At 35.9% G+C, this 20,426-nt stretch overlaps 1 protein-coding gene across 1 annotated transcript in view; it reads right to left on the bottom strand.

Moving 5' to 3' along the window:
* The window catches only part of LOC123696571 (protein couch potato), a 152,432-nt gene that overhangs the window by 5,276 nt on the left and 126,730 nt on the right, over window positions 1-20,426 (bottom strand). Inside the window, 6 exon segments of the mRNA XM_045642831.1 lie at window positions 867-1,051; window positions 1,999-2,171; window positions 2,863-3,007; window positions 3,891-3,953; window positions 4,140-4,193; window positions 4,982-5,059. Of these exon segments, the coding sequence (XP_045498787.1) occupies window positions 867-1,051; window positions 1,999-2,171; window positions 2,863-3,007; window positions 3,891-3,953; window positions 4,140-4,193; window positions 4,982-5,059 (698 nt within the window).

Genomic DNA, 20,426 nt, shown 5'->3' with positions numbered 1-20,426 from the left:
CGTATCCCCTCTCGCCTCGTGTGTTGCATGTTCGACTATGTACTGAGGTTGTCTTAAGGATGCCTCTTGTGCCAGTGACTTCTCGGCCAGTGATGCCGATATGTATTTGATTATATGAAGCCGAATTAAATGACGGGACAAAGCGCGCTCGTAGACTAGTATAGGCCGTTACGAATGTGTATAGTTAATACGTTGCAAAATAAATTTAAATCATATCTGAAGCGGAAACTAATTCGATATCGTTTGATCAAAAATAAATTTGGAATAATTGTTTGTCGTGACAGTGCAATGCGGTCAGTATAGTAATGTGATCATCGGTGCTATCAGCTATGTAACGTGTACAATTAATGTTGATGTCATGCTAGAGGTGATACGGGTGCAGGCTTATATCTCGCGCAAACTAAGAATATTTACTTGGTCATTCTTCATGTTTGTGCGAGATGATCGAGATAATTATTTGAGTCCAATACTGGAATCTTGTGATACTTGGTGCAACATGCACTGTGAAAGACACATCATACGTTAATAAAATTATTCTTATATTGCGTAGTTATAATTTTGTATATATATGCCGTGTGGTCATGCAGACTTCGTGGATAAGGTGGATATCAACTGGAAATTTTTATAATAAATAATATGTACCACTTTTATATACAATATAATCGATTCTGATAAAATAAATAAAGTATCTATAAATTAATACTTTCCAAAATACCCTATACTCACTATTTTAGAAATTAACCTTACCTCCAATTCATCAATAATATATTACAATTTAAAACAATTTTCTATCTAGTGAAAACAAAAAGGATATCTGCAATACGAGATGTTTCCAGTTGACTCCATAGATCTGCTACGGTGCGTACCTGCTGAATATCTCCTTGAGCTCGTGTTCCGACACGAACTGGCCGAGGTTGGCGACGAAGAGCGTGGAGCAGGGCGGGTGCGGGGTGTGCGGGTGCGCGGGGTGCGGCGCGTGCGCGCCCACCGCGGCGCCGGGCGAGCCCAGCGCGGGCGCCGGCAGCACGCACGCGCCCAGCGTCAGTGGGGTCTGCACAGGTATCAATATATCAGAACCATTGAGATATACATATGGAGACGACACCGCCTACATCACTTATGTTCCGCTCACCATAAGCCATATGGCTTAACTGCACGCTCATTTTTTTATTTGTTTTAAAGTGAAACGCATCAAATATGCCTTCGTGTGTGTTACGATATTGCACAAATAATACAAATAATACGAATTTTTAAAACTTAGAGCAAAGAAATGGCGATTTTGTTCGTGGTGTCTCCTCCATACGTAGTAATATTATCTCAATGATTAAAACACGTTATTAGGAACTTCATTTTGATGAAATTATTGGAGCGTCAGTATATAATAAGTAGGTGTTAACTGTAGTTTCAAATGAACATCTATCCTATATATGAAATGTATAATCTATATATTGCATGTATCTATCTATCCTATTATGAAATTCTTTGATGAAAGGCATTGTGTTATCAAGAAATAGTACAATCCATGTATAGTATAACTGCCTTTAAACTGAATCATACAGAATTATCTCAAATATTCCTTGGATTCAGTGCCCTACAGTTTGCATTTGTTAATGAACAACTATTATTAATATTCGTACACATATTATTAATAAAACCAAAATGCGCATTCATTCATCTTTTGAAACATAAAGTAAAGAAAATTTTTAAGTGCTACGCCATCCATCAATATTTGCTAGACAATCCTAACCAGCATGATATATCATTTTAAAATAGACGATGGATGGGATGACGTTTTGTGATTATTTTTATAATATTTAAATGCGCAATTTTGAAATTAAAATGATAATACGTCGAAGATTATGTTATTAATAAATAAATTAAATTATGTGTAAATTAACTCACTGTTTTCACATTTTAAAAACTTTTGGTAAATATTTAGATTTTTTATTATTTTAATCTAAAATTGACAGATGTGAAAACTTAACATGAAATACTCACGTGGTGTGGCCTATCGGCGGCAGCTAGTCAGAGGTAGGAACGCACGGGCGCCATCTGTGGGTGGATGGCGGGATGGACCAACCCGTGCGACAGCGTCGGCAGCTCCCCTCCGTAGGCCAGGGGATGATGCCACAGTTCAGCTCCGCCACCCGGAAAGAATGGGCTGGCTAAGTCTGCACACATGGAAAAATGTTAACACCAAAACCCTTAAGTAAGATCCAGTAAGAAATCCAGACATATTTACAAAATCATTGACATGTTTTCATTATGTTAGCTAAATATTCCCCCATTTTCCCATTCTAACCTGAACGTGACTAATCATGAAAACATGTGTTCAGAAAGTTTATAGTATATAGCAGTAAAGAACCCGACAGATCGACTGATAGGTAATAGCTTCGCGGAGCCAGGCTTTGCGTGGTACGTGTAAGCGATTACAGATACTTGCCCAAACTAGCGTTCGCTCGACACGATATTTCGTCATTATGTTCTTTGTCATGTAACATTTAAATTACATGTAGTTTTAACGATGCATTTACGATTAACGGAAAAACAAAAACTTGATAGAAAGGAATTTATATTCAGAAACATGGCTTTAGGTGCACGAAATGTTAGGGAAGAGTGGTAGTGAAGGAAGACTGGTAAAGTTTTTGTTTTCCCATTTCCTAACCTGACACAATAGTACCAAGAAAGTTTCATAAATTATAATAATGTAAAAACAGAATAATTTGCTTTCAAATTGCTGTATTTGTATAAATTGTATAATGCTTATTCGTGATGTTTTGCAAAGAGTAGTTAGATTCTTGGTGCTAGGGTAGTAGACGATCGAGCGAACGCGGGGCGGTGTGTGCATACGGCGGTACTTACGTCCAGTGAGTGGGTGCATCAATGCGGGGTGTGCAGCTGGCGCGGCTGTGGCAACGGCCGGCTTCGGCTTGCTGACCTTCGTGTTGCTTTTAGCGAACTCCAGCCGAATCGTTTGCGGCATGTCGGGGTCGAACCGGACGCCCTGCTGTGAACAGCCGCGAGCGGTGCGGCGCTCCGATATAATGACGATGGAACGGTCGTATGCCGCTTGCCCGAGTGGACGGTATCCACAGGGGAGGCAGTGATAGTCGCGTGTTGGGATATAAAGGGACTACTCTAGAATAACTGATTGTTTCATGAACGAGTACACTCGGTATGTTCTACGTAATTGTTCCACAATCTAGAAGGGGAATATCGAATTGAAATGCAACTGACGTAGAAATTTTGTAATTTAGATTTTCGCGCCTGCGCCTGCTTTTGTGCCGAACACAGTGCTCGGGGTGGGACATCAAACCCTGTCAAACAGTGACATGCAGTTGCGTATATACACCGCTTAATCGATCACACTCCGGAGTCAGGCTTAGTGACCCTGACTCGATGACTCGACGTTGGCAATTCGACGTGTGCATGGATTTAGCATATTAAACTTACGATGCGGTTACTCGGAGACGGGAAAATGTTATTTCAAGTCTACGATGAGAATATTAACTATAGTGCGTATTGGCTGTGTTGAGGCATGTGATGAGAAGAGGTTTTAGTAACACCGTGCTGTTTCATTTTAGTATTTACAAATAGCGTAATCGCTCTGGTGTTTCTATCTCGATCTATGCAGAGATTTTGTTGTGACTTTGTTTGTGTTAAGCGATTCGTTTTAGGCAAACTTTTTGTACGTGACACTCTCACACTATGTGTTAATTGCTATCTATATGGAGAGTTTGTACTCTTTCTGTAACTAGTGTTGTTGTTCATTTGTTGTTTAATGTATTCCATCGTATCGTTTTAGTTAAAGATCACCTATATAAAAATTAATATAGCGTAGTTATATTTATATAGTAATTTGCAAAAATGTAAAATGTATCGGAACCAACCTGAAGGTCTTGTTTAGCAGCCTCGGCTCCAGCACGAGTGTGGAACGTCACGAAACCCACGGGCTGTAAGAAACCCTTCAGTCAATATATATATTATATATTTTATTTAATCAAATATAATATCATTTATATTGAAACTATATCTGTTTTTCAGAATAATGTATATAGATTGATATCTGTTTTAATTGAAATAGTTCATCCATAAAATGAATTCATTATACTTAACAAAGATTTGATAAATTAACTCACCGATGCTGTCTTTCCATTTTTGCTCGTAACCTTTAAGAGAGAACCTTCGTATCCCTGCAAAACAATACAAATGAATTAGAACATTGACCTGACTGTCCTAATATATAAATCGATGTTTCCACTTCACGATAGTTATGTCTTAGCATGATTTAGTGAAATTCGGTTTCGACGAAATACATTTAGCCGATCAAAAATGGTGCCGGGTCGTGCCAGGTACCTTTACGAACACTCTATCCAACCCTCGTATTAACTTTAGGAAGTATGATAGCCGCGGTGCTATCCGTGCCAGCCCAGTATCGAGTAATCCCCCTTATCGATACACTGAATCGATTCAATCCGAATATTACGTATCGGGGCATGACATTTGATATTTACGACGTCGTAATCCAAATCGAGCTTTACGAAGTAGCGTGACGGGTGACGAGAAAGCCCTCTTCATATTTTTGTGCAAGAATATGTCTCTGATTTTAAATAAAATATGCTCCACTATTTGCATTTATAAATTGTAGAGTTTTATCAATACTCGACATCTCATAAGGTATACGTTCAACATTTGTGAATTTATTCAAACTGGCAATTTTTATTTGCGCCATTCAGTCTTTATCTAGACAAACTATCACGATTAACTTAAGTACTTAAAATTTCGAAGTACCTAAGATGGGCAGCTCGAAAACACGCGAATCTATCAATTACTTCTCAATAAAACTTATTTTGTTCACTTTTCATAAGCTCATAAACTTATTAAAGCGAGCGTATAATGAGCCAAATTTGCGTTAACTGGTAGCAAATATGTGCCACTGCACGTGCGGTATACAAGCCATTGTTTTGAGTTCCAAACTTACCTCATATGCCCGAAACAGCAGATACAATTCCCTCGGCTTCGCGTCCATGGGCAGCCCGCTCACGAACAACGTCCGCACCTGCAACCAAACATTTGTCTTTCACTTTCCTTGTATTACATAAAGTTTTGAGCGATACAATTAACCATGTATATGAAGCTTTACTGTTTGTATAAATTACCCCCTAGCTTTGGCAATTGGCTTATTACAAATATTGAGGTTGTTAGTTTCATGGACACAGGTTATGTTATAGAACTTAGTTTATTCGATATATCAAAAAATTAAGAGTTCTATTTAAAATAAACGATACAGACTTGACATAACTTTGATTGAAAAAAATAAACCTGTTATTTCAATAGAAATGGATTTGCCTAATCGTTCTGCTCGGTCCTCGTCCTTTCCTATACTCCGGTCCTGAAAGGCTTAACCACCAGAGGATTACTTTAATACATATTTTACTACAGTTTTCCCTCAGTATCGCATATAAACCTGTTTTAAAAAACGTCGAAACAATATTCATTAACGCAGCCTAAAAATTAATAATTGTAATTAATTATCCACCGCTTGTCATTTCGCACACAAAAGCGCGCGATCTTATAGAGGCGGTCTATTTTCCTCTTTCCACTTTGTAAACGTTTCAATGCATTAATTCGGCGGGTCCATTTAATGAAATAAAACAGCGCTCGTAATGGTGGCGCGATTTGGCGCGTGCGGGAAATGGAGATTAATTGCTGGTAGCACCGGCCGCGGGTAGGCGCCATCTTGTTGTGCACCTTATTTATGCGTCTGACTTTTTATACATTTCTTCCACTTTAAAAATCCGTTTTAACGATGTAAGGCACTTTTGGCCTTAATCTTTATTAGTGAACATTGTTGTTGTGTTGTTGTACAACTACGATGCAATGGTACCTATAGTAATGAAAATGATATGAGCTATATTCATTTCTACATGTATGAGTTGATACATCTACTTGAATGAGGGTTAAATCTGACGTGTAAATAGAAAAATCCCAACAGCGAAAAAAATAATAAAGATACGAATGTAACCATAACCGAAACCCGAAAACCGATAATAAGTGTGCTTTGAGAGGCATTTTTAAAAACATATTTTGTTGAGGTTATAGCACTCGGCGGCAAGGGTGGCCTCTCGTATATATTTTATCGTTTCCGTGTCCGGTCAGCAGCAGAATGTTGGACCTTTATGTCGGCTATTTTCCACTCGGCTGAACGGGGATTCCCGTATCGAGGATATGTGATATTTTACTTGCGAAATTTTTAATATTACCGTGCAAGGCTTGAGAATTTACGGCTTATATGATTCAGGCATAAATCCCCAGTTATTGCTCGTTGTTTAATAGAATTGTGTATGCAGCGAGGTAATTTCGTTTATCTTTCATAAAAATCTGATCTCCATAAGTTTTGCTGTTTGCATTTAACATTTGAATGATTAATATTTTCATATTAGTACATTTTTGTTATAGGTACTAGTTTGCTGAATGAAGTCACTGAATTATTTCATACTACATTTCCGCCCGCGGTTCCCGTTCCCGTGGGATTTCCGGGATAAAAACTATCCTATGTGTTAATCCAAGTAACCCTCTATAGGTGTGCTAAATTTCATTCAAATCGGTTCAGTAGTTTTTACGTGAAAGAGTAACAAACATCCATACATCCATACAAACTTTCGCCTTTATAATATATGTTAGGTGTTAGATGTTAGATTATTAAATATCAAAGAGGCCATAACACTATCTATAAACCCAAACATCCCAAATCCTTTTATAATCCAGCACGATTGAAGGCCAGAATCACAAAGCGCTCCAATTCCCAAAGCCAAGCAGCATAATGACCACTCCGTGTGTCAACTGTAATCCAACAGTTTAAGCATTGAAAACACTTGGCGCCGTCAAACACTCGTACATTCTATTATAAATCACAGAGAAGCACTGGCGGCCGGTCAGTCTGAAAATGCACCCTCCATGTCGACCATTTTACACTCCGGTGCGCTCGAATCCCCTCACTATTGAGTTATGTTTCATACTCGCGCCGAGAAAAGAGGAAAATTTCTAGAACCAACACTAGGGTTTTGTCTGGGAAACTTATTATCATGTTGCACAATGTTTCTAGCTCATGAAATTCAACGATTTAACTAAATATTATACGTTCAACTTCCAGCGTTGGTGTATAAATTGTTTAGTTTCTATTTTATTATATTCTTAAATGAATATATTCTTTACTTTGCGATCAGGGATATTTATAGTATTATAACATAAGTATAGTCAAACGTGTTTTTAAATATAATACACAAATGGCAATCCAACTTAATGGTTCGAGCTTGTGGTTGAGCTCAAAATATTTCATTTAAAAGTATTTCATATTTCGTAACAAACGATAAATTCAACAATTACTTCTAATTCATCTTACAGTTGTAAATACAAAATAAAATAGAGATGAAATTTATTTTATTTCTCGAGTAAAATGCTTATCTCAATTTTACGGTGAAGCGAGTTTGAAGGAAGGAAACGAATATTTGATCCGTTTTGGGAATAGATAACGTCTACGGTTGACATTAATGCGGTGAAAAGTACGCGTTTTATATAACGCTCGCAATACAAGAGCCGTAAAAATATTCCGTCTAGCTTTTTACTTTCAGCTATAAATAAAACATGTATATTGACATAGATATTGAAGTTATAAAAGAAGGAACATCTACGTTGGTATTATCGACGTGGTTAAAGTATTTCTTTAGAAAAGCCCTCAATTGTATAGTTAGAATTGTCTGCTTTATTATTAAGGTTTCAGAAATCTGTAACCTACTCTATTAACTAATTTAGTATAATCCTAATCCTACCTAATCTAGTTTTATTAAAATAGGGTAGGTATACTAAAAAATGAAAAATACTAACGTCACATTCAGTTAAAAACAACATGGCGCGGCGCCGCGTTTCGCAACGTTTATTACAGTGCTACTGAATAAAACATATTCTATTTTATCATCTAGCGACATTCAATAACGCGCTGAAAATAAATGTAAATAAAAAGAATAAAGGTGCACGCACACGATCGATCGCGCCGGCTTGCAGCGGGCCGAGTGGAGCGGAACGACTCGGGGCACTGCACATCGAATTTATCATACGTCCGTGTATACACATCTTTTCGAGTGAAAATGTCATCTATTTAACATGCGGGAATTGGCTATTAATATAGATACCTAATAAATATTAGAAGGGACATCTGTTATATTTACATAGTATTAAGTACATAATATTATGAGTATGGTTTATATGAAAAATCTAGCTCATCATTTGGATGTATCATTATTATATTTCCGGCAAGTAATTAAAATAGGTTTCTCTTAAAAGCAGCTCAAAATTGTATACCTAACACGAAAGGTAATCCCCGTTACCAACACAATAACGGTAACAGGTAAAGTCAACACAGAAAGCCATCCAATCAATATTCGCATTCTGCTTAACAAAATGACCTCATTCGTTCGGAAAACACAAATAATTGAAAACGGCATTTCGCGACGAACAGAAAGTTAATCAAATTGAGTCGGGCCTGTCGTGACCCTATTGTCGGGTATCATTTCCACGTGCAAAAGGGCTGTAATGAAAAAGCCTTCGCATTCAGCACCGCGAGACAAAGGAAATTGAAATTAACTGTCCGCCGACTGGTCAATAAGAAGTCACTGCTTCAGCGGTATTGCCCATCATGCTACACTGACGTATTAGTTTGTTGTTTGTTCATTTAATTAAGCAATTATGACTCGACCTCTACCTTGCCTTCATAAAATGTAAACGAAAGCCTTTTCAGTATTATTGTTGTTACCTGTGAAATGACAAACATATCTCTAACCTCCGTTATGACCTTTTACTGAAATTATTAATTTAATAATAATTATAAGAGTATCTTTGAATAAAAGAATACGTAACATAGATATGGTTAAGTTATTTTAAGAAACAATCAATTTTTCAAAACAAATTAAGTACCTATGACATAATTTGTTTAGATAAAATGTACCATGTATGTTTCGCACATGTACCGAAGTTTTATTTGGCAAGGAATAATGCGTCATGCAATAAGAATTCCATAAGCCGTTCCTGTTTTTGCTTGTGTTCAGTAATAATTTTAATTTACATTTCGGTTTTTTGTCCAAATTACAATTACTAATAGAACAGTATATTACATGACGTATATAAAAGTAAATTTCTTATCAAATTGTATACCTAAGTGGAGTAGCACGAGTTCAACAACTTGGATATAATAGTATCTAGGGCATATTTTGTTCATGTTTCGTGTTCATAACTAGATAAAAGTGATGAAACTTTAGGACGACAATTTTTCCTCGAGTATCAATGTCAAAGGCAATGATACAATACTCCAAAATAGATTCCTCACAAGTATCGACGGATAACAAGCTATCCAAGAATACGAAAAACTATTTGAATGTATCTGAATAACAATATAAATATATCATTTCGATATCGTCAATCAATTATGGAATAAATAAGATGGAAACTTAAGGTTGTATAATATTAAGTTTAGCTGTAAAATTGTAACTTATCTACGTATTGAAACATTAAATGTAAAGCCAATAAAGCATATCGTATGCTAGAATAAATGTTGTTTTATCAATTTATATAAACAACTTTCGATTCACACAAAATAAATCGAGACAATTTTCCGAGAAAGTATCGTATTTCACAAGTAAAGTAGCAATGTTGAACAATCGTTGGGAGCTGTCGGATTGACGTTCTCGATCGCCTCCAATAGAGATATTTCTAATTTTTCGCTCGACCTGCGCTGCAATACTCGTAGCTCCTAAAAAATAGACAGAACCGAACGCAAACAGATTGGAAAAGAAACGAGAGTTAAATTTGTCCGAAGAGTTACCGCAGCGTTGGTGCTAATTGAAATCACTGGTGCTTGAAGAAAGTAGCTGATCATTAATCAAACTCGATTGCTCTACTTTTCTCTGCAATCATTAAACTTTTAACAGTTCTATTTAACATTCTCAAACCAACCTTGTTCTTACTACGCGCAGCGACGATTGTATAATTACGCGCCGTAAAATTACGAAAACAATTCTTTAAAACGTCACTTAAGATTGTACGCGCACATTACACTTAAAATCTTGAAAGCGAAAGGGTGGAAAGAGTTCTAATGGGGCAATATCGTCGCCCACCTGCTCCACAAAGATAGGGATCATAATGTTAATTTAATTAAAGGACTAATCTAAATTGCAGAAGACCCGACACTCTGGCGGCCATTAAAAGGATATTTCGTCGCCGACAGTTCAGGGGAACTTGCCGAATATAAATATCCCGAAAAACAAGTTAGAGGGGTAAAAAAGTAGGAAAAAGTCACATTGCTGGAATTAGCGGTACGTGCTCTGTATTTGGGTTCAATTTGTAACAATGCCAATAAAATTGGGAGTCGTAGATCGTCCCTTAACGCGTTTGTAAACAAACTAGTCGAATATATACTACACTTTTGTTTAGAGTTTTAACATTGGTAGCAAATGTTTTTACGTTGTGAATTTTGTATCTATCAGTAAAATGTATGGATACATTGGCTTTCTGGTATTTCCATTAAATATATCAACAAGTCCTGTTTAACCTTTTACATCGGAAATTATGTTATTTTTCTGATGCTTTCAGAGCAATAAACTTGTAAAAAGATAAAAGTATCTTCTAAAAGAAATCATTTTTATACGTAGCATAAACAAAAATAAAATGGCTAATGTAGGGAAAAATACGTAAAAAGCGGAAGAACAATTTAATTTCTATTAAGAGGGGTACGGGAGTTTCTTACAAGAAATAAAAAGTTTGGAAGATAACAAGTCTTTGCATCTTTATCACAGCGAAACACCGCATGAGCGTCTTAACTTCAAAGTTAGGGACAGCTAAAAGAAAACAATTAATCTCCAAGCTGCTTCCTTTTACCATACATTAATATTCCTGAACTTTTTATTGAACGTCTTATCTAGTGGAATCTTTTTATGAGAGCTTAAAAAGAGTTGAATAAGATTGGATTGAGAGATTTCTGGAATTGGGGTCTCTAAAATCTCTTCATAAATATTAACAGATTTTTATTTACGAGTGAGAGTTGTATATATTTTTTTATATTGTACTTATAAAAGTATAAATATTTAGTACTTGAACCAAAAATAAGTTAGTGTTAAAAATACTATCATAATAAATAAGCCTTTGTAAATAAAAAGAGCATCATCTACGCATGCTAAACAAAACAAGTGATAACTGCGTTAAAAACAACCGACTTCAAACTTGCACTTGCAAAATTTACAAATACCTACAGACAAAAATGCTCATAAAATAAAAACTACTGGGCCTATCCGAATAAAATTTTTATGGGACCAATTCGACACCATCCCGCATCGAACAAAAAAAGAATCACGTAAATCGGTTCAGAAACCTCGGAGTAATCGGTGTACATACATAAAAAAAAAAAAAATATACCGGCCGAATTGATAACCTCCTCCTTTTTTTTGAAGTCGGTTAAAAAAAAGCATTCTAATGAACGATTTAATTATAACCACCCTATTCGTTAGTATATATTTAATACGAGTACTAGTCGGGTAGATTACATCACAGCCTCCGATCCGGCCAAATTGTGTTCAATGGATAATTAATCGATCTTGTTCTCTTCAACAACAAAGCCGGCTATTATCAAAATGATTGTTATGATATCAATAATACCGATTACGTCAAAACGTTCGAGTATTATTCCATCGTGATGTTTAGAATTCGCTCGATAAGGTTTTGTTTTCAGTTAATACTCTTGTTTTGTAAATAAGATCGTAATGAGCAAGTGGGGCGCTTTTATAAGGTAATTAATTATTGGTAAGAAATGTATTTTAGCAAAAAAAACAATGCTTTCCCTTTCTTAATTAAAACGAAAGCATTGTTAAAAATTAATTACAATATTAATCTTAAAGCTGACAAAAATATACATTTTCAAACGAAAACATAAACCGCGTTGTATTAAAGAAACCCATTTATTTACTAGGGACAAAAAATAGAAGAACAATAATTGCAACGCAAGTTTGCGAGACAAGCTCGCGAAAACTATTGGACGATAAACATTGGGGTGGCGACGAAGCAGATTTGTCTCGTCCTATTTGAAATTCAAATTCAGCTGCAGGTGAGTGCGATTGGACCAACTTCCTGTACGGTTTAGATTCGCCAACCTCAATTGAATTTACCGTTGGAATCTACCTGACAGCTCCTCAGTGCTTTATTAAATGACATATTATTTGTTATGTGTAACGGGCTCAGAGTTTGTCGTGCAGTGCAGCTAAACGTATACTATGGTTTATGTAAGGCTCTAAACGTGTATCTAAGTAAGGTTCGTGGAAAACGTACTAGCATGGACTCATCTGTGAAGACAAACAAATGATACAGAATATAAAACACTTCAACTGAATATCGAATCGGATCCTTTCAAAGTCCAGCTACTCGTATATCTACATCAATGTAATAACGGAATGGATAAAAGAACACAGATGTTATTTCACTGTCAAAACTTGTTCCTAAGAAATTGTACGATAAAAATATCAATAAAATATGAAACACAAATATAAAAGAAATATTGACAAATAAAAGATGTCTACGACGACTCAATGAGCTGCCTCTGAGGGAACCCACTAAACCGTTAAAATGGTTGAACGTTGAACGAAGAAAACAATTGAAAGTAAGCAAATATCAGGGCTTGGTTTTGTTTGTGGAAATCAATACTGTCGCGTGCGGACGAAATTCAGAGCATTTTGTTTCCGTTAAAGCCTTTACTTTTCAGCGATACCGCAAAACTTTTAACTGAAATTGAATTTATACCCGTATCAAGAGTTAAATTTTGTTTTTACGATGACATAATAGTTAAAACTTGTTGCGGAATAAGTAACCATCGAACGTAATAAAGGTGAGCTGTATAGTGAAAATGTCGGTATATAAATAATTGGCGAGGAATGAAGGAAAATGGCCATAAATAACGGCCCGGGAGGACGATTAAATTCTTTATTCCCGGGCAAGAGAGGAAAGGGAATTCCTCACTGGACGTCTACATTTGCGGCTATTTTTCACCACCACACTCTGTGTTTGTGTAGATGTATGGGTACTGGTTCTGTAACTACATTTGTGTGTTACAGCAAAGAAAGTAAAGTTCCTCGTTGTGTTTTATTGGATTAAATTTATTGTTGTCGACTATCAAAACTGACGTCTCGTTTGTGAAATGGATTCCTATAGAGCAAATGCATTTCACATCTGTGTCCAGGGACATCGGTTGTCTTCACAAGTAAGTAATCATTGTGTACTCTGTCACATGGAGACACTTTCCAATTACTAGACTACACAATCGAATCCGGGCTATCTCAATAATGTTTACGTGTCAATGCCTTTCTACGAAAGCGGTAAAGTTTTGATTGTATTACAATAATAAACACAACAGATCTTATTTATTATCGATACTTTTAATTAACTTTAATTTCATATGCACCAAAAAACTATAGATATAACTACTTACATATACACAAAAAATCACTAATTCAATATTCGAAATGGAATTCGTTATCGAGCACAATCAATTCGAACAAGCGGAAAATCGAAGTCGAAATCTTCTAATCGTGGCAAATCTCGAAACGCGGCCAAGGAGTGGGCTGCGGGCCCGTCCCAACAAGTCCCTGATTTAAATTGCAGATGCCCCACGACTGCCGCGATATGCTAATCATAGCCAAGCCAAGGATTATCCCTGTTTACACTCAACAAACTCACTTAATTTCGCACTGACAGACGCCGCCTCATATTTATTAGCTCTTACATTGATTGGATAGTTCGATAATGGATTCGGTTTCTATCCGCTGACTGTTAAGAACAGTTCATGTTTTGCGAATTAGATAAGATCTAATTGCATTTAGGGCTAAATATATACATGTATTACTTACATACACGATATATGTGCTGCCTTTGTACTTTGTCGGATCCAGATATATGTTATTCCAAGCTATTAACCCATACGCTATTCTATTCGAATGCAATAGCTATTCAACAATAACATATACCTAAATAAATAAGCGATCAAAGTACACTAACAGAAAGGGTAAAGCGAAAATCAAATCCATTACAATTAGACATCTTAATTGAAATATCCAACCTCAAGTATTCGGACAACGTGACAATTCTCGATGAATTTTGTAGAAACTTTACGGCACCTTTAAGATGTCGTCTCCACTTAGGAGTTTGCCTTGAAGGCAAAATTAACTTAAAGACTTTCTCCCTTTCTTAATAATTTCGTCTTGGTAGAGTATATTTTCCAATTTAGACTAAATTTAAAGTCACCTTTGTTATGAATCTTCATAATAATATCTTAAAGCATAATACTGAGTATAATATAATGAATGCGGAACAATAACTTGACACATTTCTTTGTGTTCTTAAAAAGTTAGCAATATAATACTGTGTTGGTTAAGTAAATTAAATAGTAAAATAATCTGATAGTCAAGTACAATTAAGAGATATGCAGAAACCCAATCCGAATAAAGAGTAATAAAATGAGTTAACCTATTCGCCATGAAGCTTTAGCATATCGCTAACGTCGATTTAAATATAGTTCAAATAACAGAACCGCAATTTTCCGTTACCAGAAAACTGAATAAGGATATTCCGAGCAGGTAATTGGAAAATATATAACGTCAATACAAAAGTAGTAAATATTTAATATGCGGAACAAACATTTTGAGGCTGGAACGAGCAGTAAGGAGTCGGAAACGCCGTAAAGTCGACCAGAGCTGGCACTAATGCGAATTTATGTCGATGGACCCACGCCCCACCGATATCGATTGCATACAAGCTTATTTTATAAAGTGCCATCCAATTTCTAAAAATCGTTCCAACAAAACGATATTGGGCAAATTTTTAAACGGACACGTACATTAGCGGTGTGGTAAATTATCTATCTCTCTAATTTATGTGTACATATGTTATAGTAATGAATGAATTATTATTGATCGTACAGCTTTACGAAAAGTTGAGAAATCCTATCTCAAACATGGTAATTGAAAACTACAACTTTAAATATATAGTCAATAGTGTATGCCTAAGTTACAAGTAAATATTCTCATATCCGAAAACACACACACTGAGAGGAAATCAAAAGTGTTAAACAGCATTTACACCGGATCTTACGCAATCACAACGCGCCGCTCTCGTTCAACTTATATCAAGTTTTGAAAGGAAATCTTGGAAATTTACATGAGAAAAGCAGGACAGGCGTTCCCGGGTCGCCCGGGGTACGGTGGCTCCTAACAAGCAGCCGGAATGTTTGAGGTATCTAACGCAGGCATGTGGAATACGTCGGGAACATTTAAATTGAAATCGCGAACACGCTTACGGTATATTGAATTATAGCAAGAATTCATGTTATTACATTTCGATTATATTTAGCGCTGTCTACGTTCAACCTGCTACGATTGCTACGGGCGACTACGCGCGCTACGAAATGTAGCGTGGTGAATGCTTGATTACAATAATTATTTCAGACGGTGGATTATCATCTACGATAAAACTTGAATACCTTGGATTACTTTGTCTGTGTATAAATTAAAATTTATGTTCTTATGTATAATGACGCAACCGTCTGATCGTCAATTACGCACACTAAATGATTAGATTACTTAAATAACATTTGGATTCACAAGTATATACTCTGTATATATAACAGTATTAAAAGATAAATATGTGGCGAAACTTACGAGGCGTCGCTAAAGTTCGCGATGTGTGGTCTGCCGCACAAGTAGTAATTAACACCGCCTAGCGTAGGGTTACCACAATTCCGAATTTACGACACTTGCAAAGACGCATGCAAAATTTTAGTAAATTAAACGGTAATTGGAAAGAAAACGATGAATCACACACGCATACATTTTTGAAATTAAGTCAATAAGAAATGCGTGAACACAAATTATAAAACAAAAAAAAACTGATTTAAATTGCAACATAATCAGATTATTATTAATTTCTTTTTGCACACAACTCTTGAAGCAGAAGAAAGAGCTACGATAAAGGCTTTAAACTTTTGATTACATAACGCCTAACGGCTTATTACAAATCTAGCAATGCGATACGCAGTAATCCCAATATCGAGTTGAAGGTGCTTAAAGTTAGCATCAGTGGCGGCCCTAGAGCCGCGCCCCCGCATGTTATACATACTGAGGCAGCCCTACAGCACAACAGTGAGCCACTGCGATTGAATTAAACTTCGGCACCGTTGTTGTGGTTCAGATCCTGGCTTGGTTTTGTCGCCGTTTTGTGCAGCTGCGATTATACTACCAATACTTGTCCGACGTTTATTAGTTTTGCTTTCGCTACTTTTTGTTTGAATCCCAATTGTGTAAATGTAATTGCGAATCGGTAATTAATGGTTTAGTGGCTTGTTTTAAACGGTTTGAAAAAGGCAATGAATGAGTTTTTAGTTGCTGTTGTGTGTTGTGGTTTTCGTTTACGGAACAATTAGAACGTTAACAGTAGTTTGGAACATTAATGTTCTATTATATGATGTGAATATCTTATAGAATTATATCAAATGCACTGCTATGTATAATCTTTTATACTTAATACCTTTCATAAAGGTTCATAGCATATTCACTAATGGTTATTTATGCGATTCACTCGCACGTGTGCTTTTTTCCTTGCAAAAGTACATTCATTTCATTTATATGACTCGAAATGGAGGTTAAGTAAGCCAGAGCTACAATGCTTAGTACAGCGTATAAAGGCATTACATCGCTGGAGGATCGTACGTCCGCATCAACACAGCTAACGAGGTGACAACAAAAACAAGGAAACAAAATTAAAAGACACACTTCTCTTTTTAACCGTACGTACATGAGCTCAATGTCAACAACTCGACAAAGTTTTTTTCCAGGTACAATGAGCCGCCGAAACGAGAACTGAAGAGAACTAGGCGAGCGTAGGGTTGCCGGGCGAATGTTTTAAATAAAGTTATCTTGTTACGTCTGCAGAAATTTAGCCTCGTGTAACAGAGTTACACATATGTAAAGTCGAGTTTTAATATAAAGTTATCGTGGTAGTGAATTTTCCAACATTGCCAATTGTATCTAAAACTATTTGGTAGCCGTCGTTATAAAAAACGTATGTTACGTTTGTTATAGCAGGTATTTCTGTCACTTGAAACTGGATGGATTCTTTATAAAGATCGGTAGCCCTAGGGTAGGGGTGAAGAGGGGGGATACTCGACGCTGGAGCACAATTAGCGCGCGCGACTCAACACCGCTTGAGTTTTAACAACATAGCTCAGAACACACTCGGCATCATTCACGGGAGATGGGCTATTCTACTTATGCGTGTATAACGGTGTTGCTTATTTACTTGTTATTAAGTAATCCGCCTTTAGCGTGATCTATTTTTGTGTTTTGTTTTGTAGTTTAGGTGATTTTTGATTGTAGAGCATTTTCAATAAATAGCAAGTAATTTAGCAGAAAATAATATGTCACATCTCTACATCAATATTTAAACTAAATATAACTAAATATTACACTGTGTAATAAGAGAATATTAAATATTTTGTGCCAGTAAATGTTACTATTATAATATAAGTTGTTGATAATTATAACAGTTTTTATTCGATAAAACAGCATGAAAGAAATTAACCGCAGAATATCTTGTATACAAATGACGGCGAAACGTTAAAATTTCATGCTTAACGTAATTTCTAGGGCACCTTGTACCTTGGGGATGACGACGACGAGAAATTTAAATTTCTTCAAATAACAGAACAATATGCAGCGTTACAATATTATTATATACGGCTTTATAGAGTTAGGTATGTTATTTAGTATATTATGTATTAAGTCGTTCATATTCAGTGGGTTATAAACATACCTACTAAGCATACCTATTACACAATTAAGTCAAGTCTTATTTCACCTTATGCTTACTAATATTATTTATACTATAGGTCTTCTTTCATGTCGTAAAGGAGCGAGATAGAGTTCTTTTTACCGCGGTGAAACATCTCATTCCGATGGGAATTTTTCTGTGACCACGCGGGCGAAGCCGCAGGCGGAAAGCTAGCAAGCTATACATATAACATGACTTTGCAACCGACATGAGCAAAGAAGCAATGAAAAATCTTGCAAAAGCGGGAAATAATATTCCTTTAGAGGACAGACAGAGTTGCGTGGTTCACGTAGTCTAAATAAATACATATATTCATAAGAAAACAAGGAAAATCTGCCCTACTTTTATTCCTCAACAGTAAAACAGTCCATTAATACTTCAAATAAAAACAAAGCATTTCAGGGTGTTAATTTGTATATGCATAAACACGCTGGCACGTGGAGTTGCCAACAATGATAATTCCATACTTTGAGCATATTTGTCGACACGTGTATGACATAGCTATATCTGTATTGACTACGTAAGTGTGGGTTGGGCAATGTGGCCGAGGATAGCTTTCAATTAGCAAATAGCCGCGTACAGTATTCTAATGATATAATTTAACATTCGTACTGTATCTTGAACATACTAAAAATTCATGATGAGACATGAAAGGCTTAGTAAATATTAAAATCAATTTTCACAACTGTAACGGATTTTCTGTAACTATTATGAATAAAATATATGATACGACGGAAGCGTCAAATCTGAGCATAATAGAATATTTAATTAGAGAAATGAAACAGAATATGGTCTATTCCTATAAGAAATAATTTAACATTATTATATTATGCGAACGACCGCGGCGTAGTGAAATCTATATCCAATATAGAAATTCAAACTAACAACTTCGCGAATATTAAACATTACCTACAGGAATTCACAGACCGTTAATGTATCAAAAAAATAGAGCAGTGAATCGTAACTGATTCGTTCCCACTCGTTCCCAACACAACCACTTATCTAACTTTATGTCGTATTATAATTATTAAAGCGGCGGTATCAAAGGGTGAAAAAGCCACAAATTGATACAGCAGTAAAGGCTGAATGAAAACACGACACGCGTGTGTGCAGTCACACACGGCCGTGCGACACTGCTGAACGCTCATACATAATAAGCAAAACCCTTTATAAGGAAAGTCTTTTCTGACTTTAATATAAACCGTAGACGTAATATGCGGCGTCCGCTTTCAAATGCTGTTTGTACTTTTATGTCGTAGGAATGATATGAATTATTATGTAGGTACACTCTTTTCTACGCGCCTTGGACATTATTTTTTATTTAATGTTTAATCAGTAGATTATTTGCACGTTTTAATATGAGTTTATAGATTCACAAATGCAGTATGATAAGCTTCCCCTAGTAATTAATGCTTGATGTATTTAGATATAGATGAAGAGATATTTATTAAAGTATATGAGTGTTTAAAGATTATCTACCACTTAAAAAATACCGAATTCACATCGATATAAAATAAAACTGTTTGTTTTATTCTACACTAGTAAAGCTTTATAGTAAACTAGCGGTCCGCCCCGGCTTCGCCCGTGGTACATATTTCGCAATAAAAGGTAGCCTATGTTCTTTCTCAGGGACTAAAGATTGTCTGTGCCAAATTTCATCAAAATCGGTTGAGAGGTTTAAGCGGGAAAGCGTAACAGACAGACAGACAGAGTTACTTTCGAATTTATAATATTAGTAAGTAAGGTTGTAATATCTTAATATATATAAATCTCGTGTCACAATGTTTGTCCTCAATGGACTCCTAAACCACTTAACCGATTATAATAAAATTCGCACACCATGTGCAGTTTGATCCAACTTGAGAGATAGGATAGGTTTTATCCCGGAAATCCCACGGGAAAGGGAACTATGCGGGGTTTTCTTTGAAAACGCGGGCGAAGCCGCGGGCGGAAAGCTAGTTAATATTATAAATACTTTTCAAGCAACTCAGTGGAAAATAGCGCATTAAGCGTGGCGATAATTATTGCAATATTTCAAAAGGCATCTTCTGAAGTAACGCTTTGAATGTTAAAGCGAAACTTCATATACTTGTAATGTTATAAGCAACAGAATTAAGGTTAAAACTTTTATAAACCTCGTCTAGACTCTTGTTCTTAGCTTAACCCCACCCTTGAGTACTCATTTCCGTACTTTAACTGACTTTTGAAATGAATCAGATAATAATAACTCGCAAGTTGCGCGGAGTTTGGAGCTTAAGGGGGAATAAACGTTTATTTTGACTTCGAATATTGTTTGTATTGTTATTTATTAGATTTAATCTTCATCTAAACTATGTTTTTACCGAAATTGAGCTACTTTTATGAGTGTTTTTAAGTAAACAGCTACGGAATTTTCCATACGATTGGAAACACAGGACAAAAACATCAGAATGACTTACAATTAAAACTGTATTTATTTCATGTGTAAGTACGAATTTCTATTAAAACATTAAAGAGTCACATTCATTTATTAATAA

Source organism: Colias croceus, chromosome 13 (genome assembly GCF_905220415.1).
Source record: "Colias croceus chromosome 13, ilColCroc2.1".
In the NCBI taxonomy this organism is placed as follows: Eukaryota; Metazoa; Arthropoda; class Insecta; order Lepidoptera; family Pieridae; genus Colias; species Colias croceus.
Note: the sequence above shows the minus strand (reverse complement) of the source record. Positions and strands in the feature narration are given on the sequence as shown.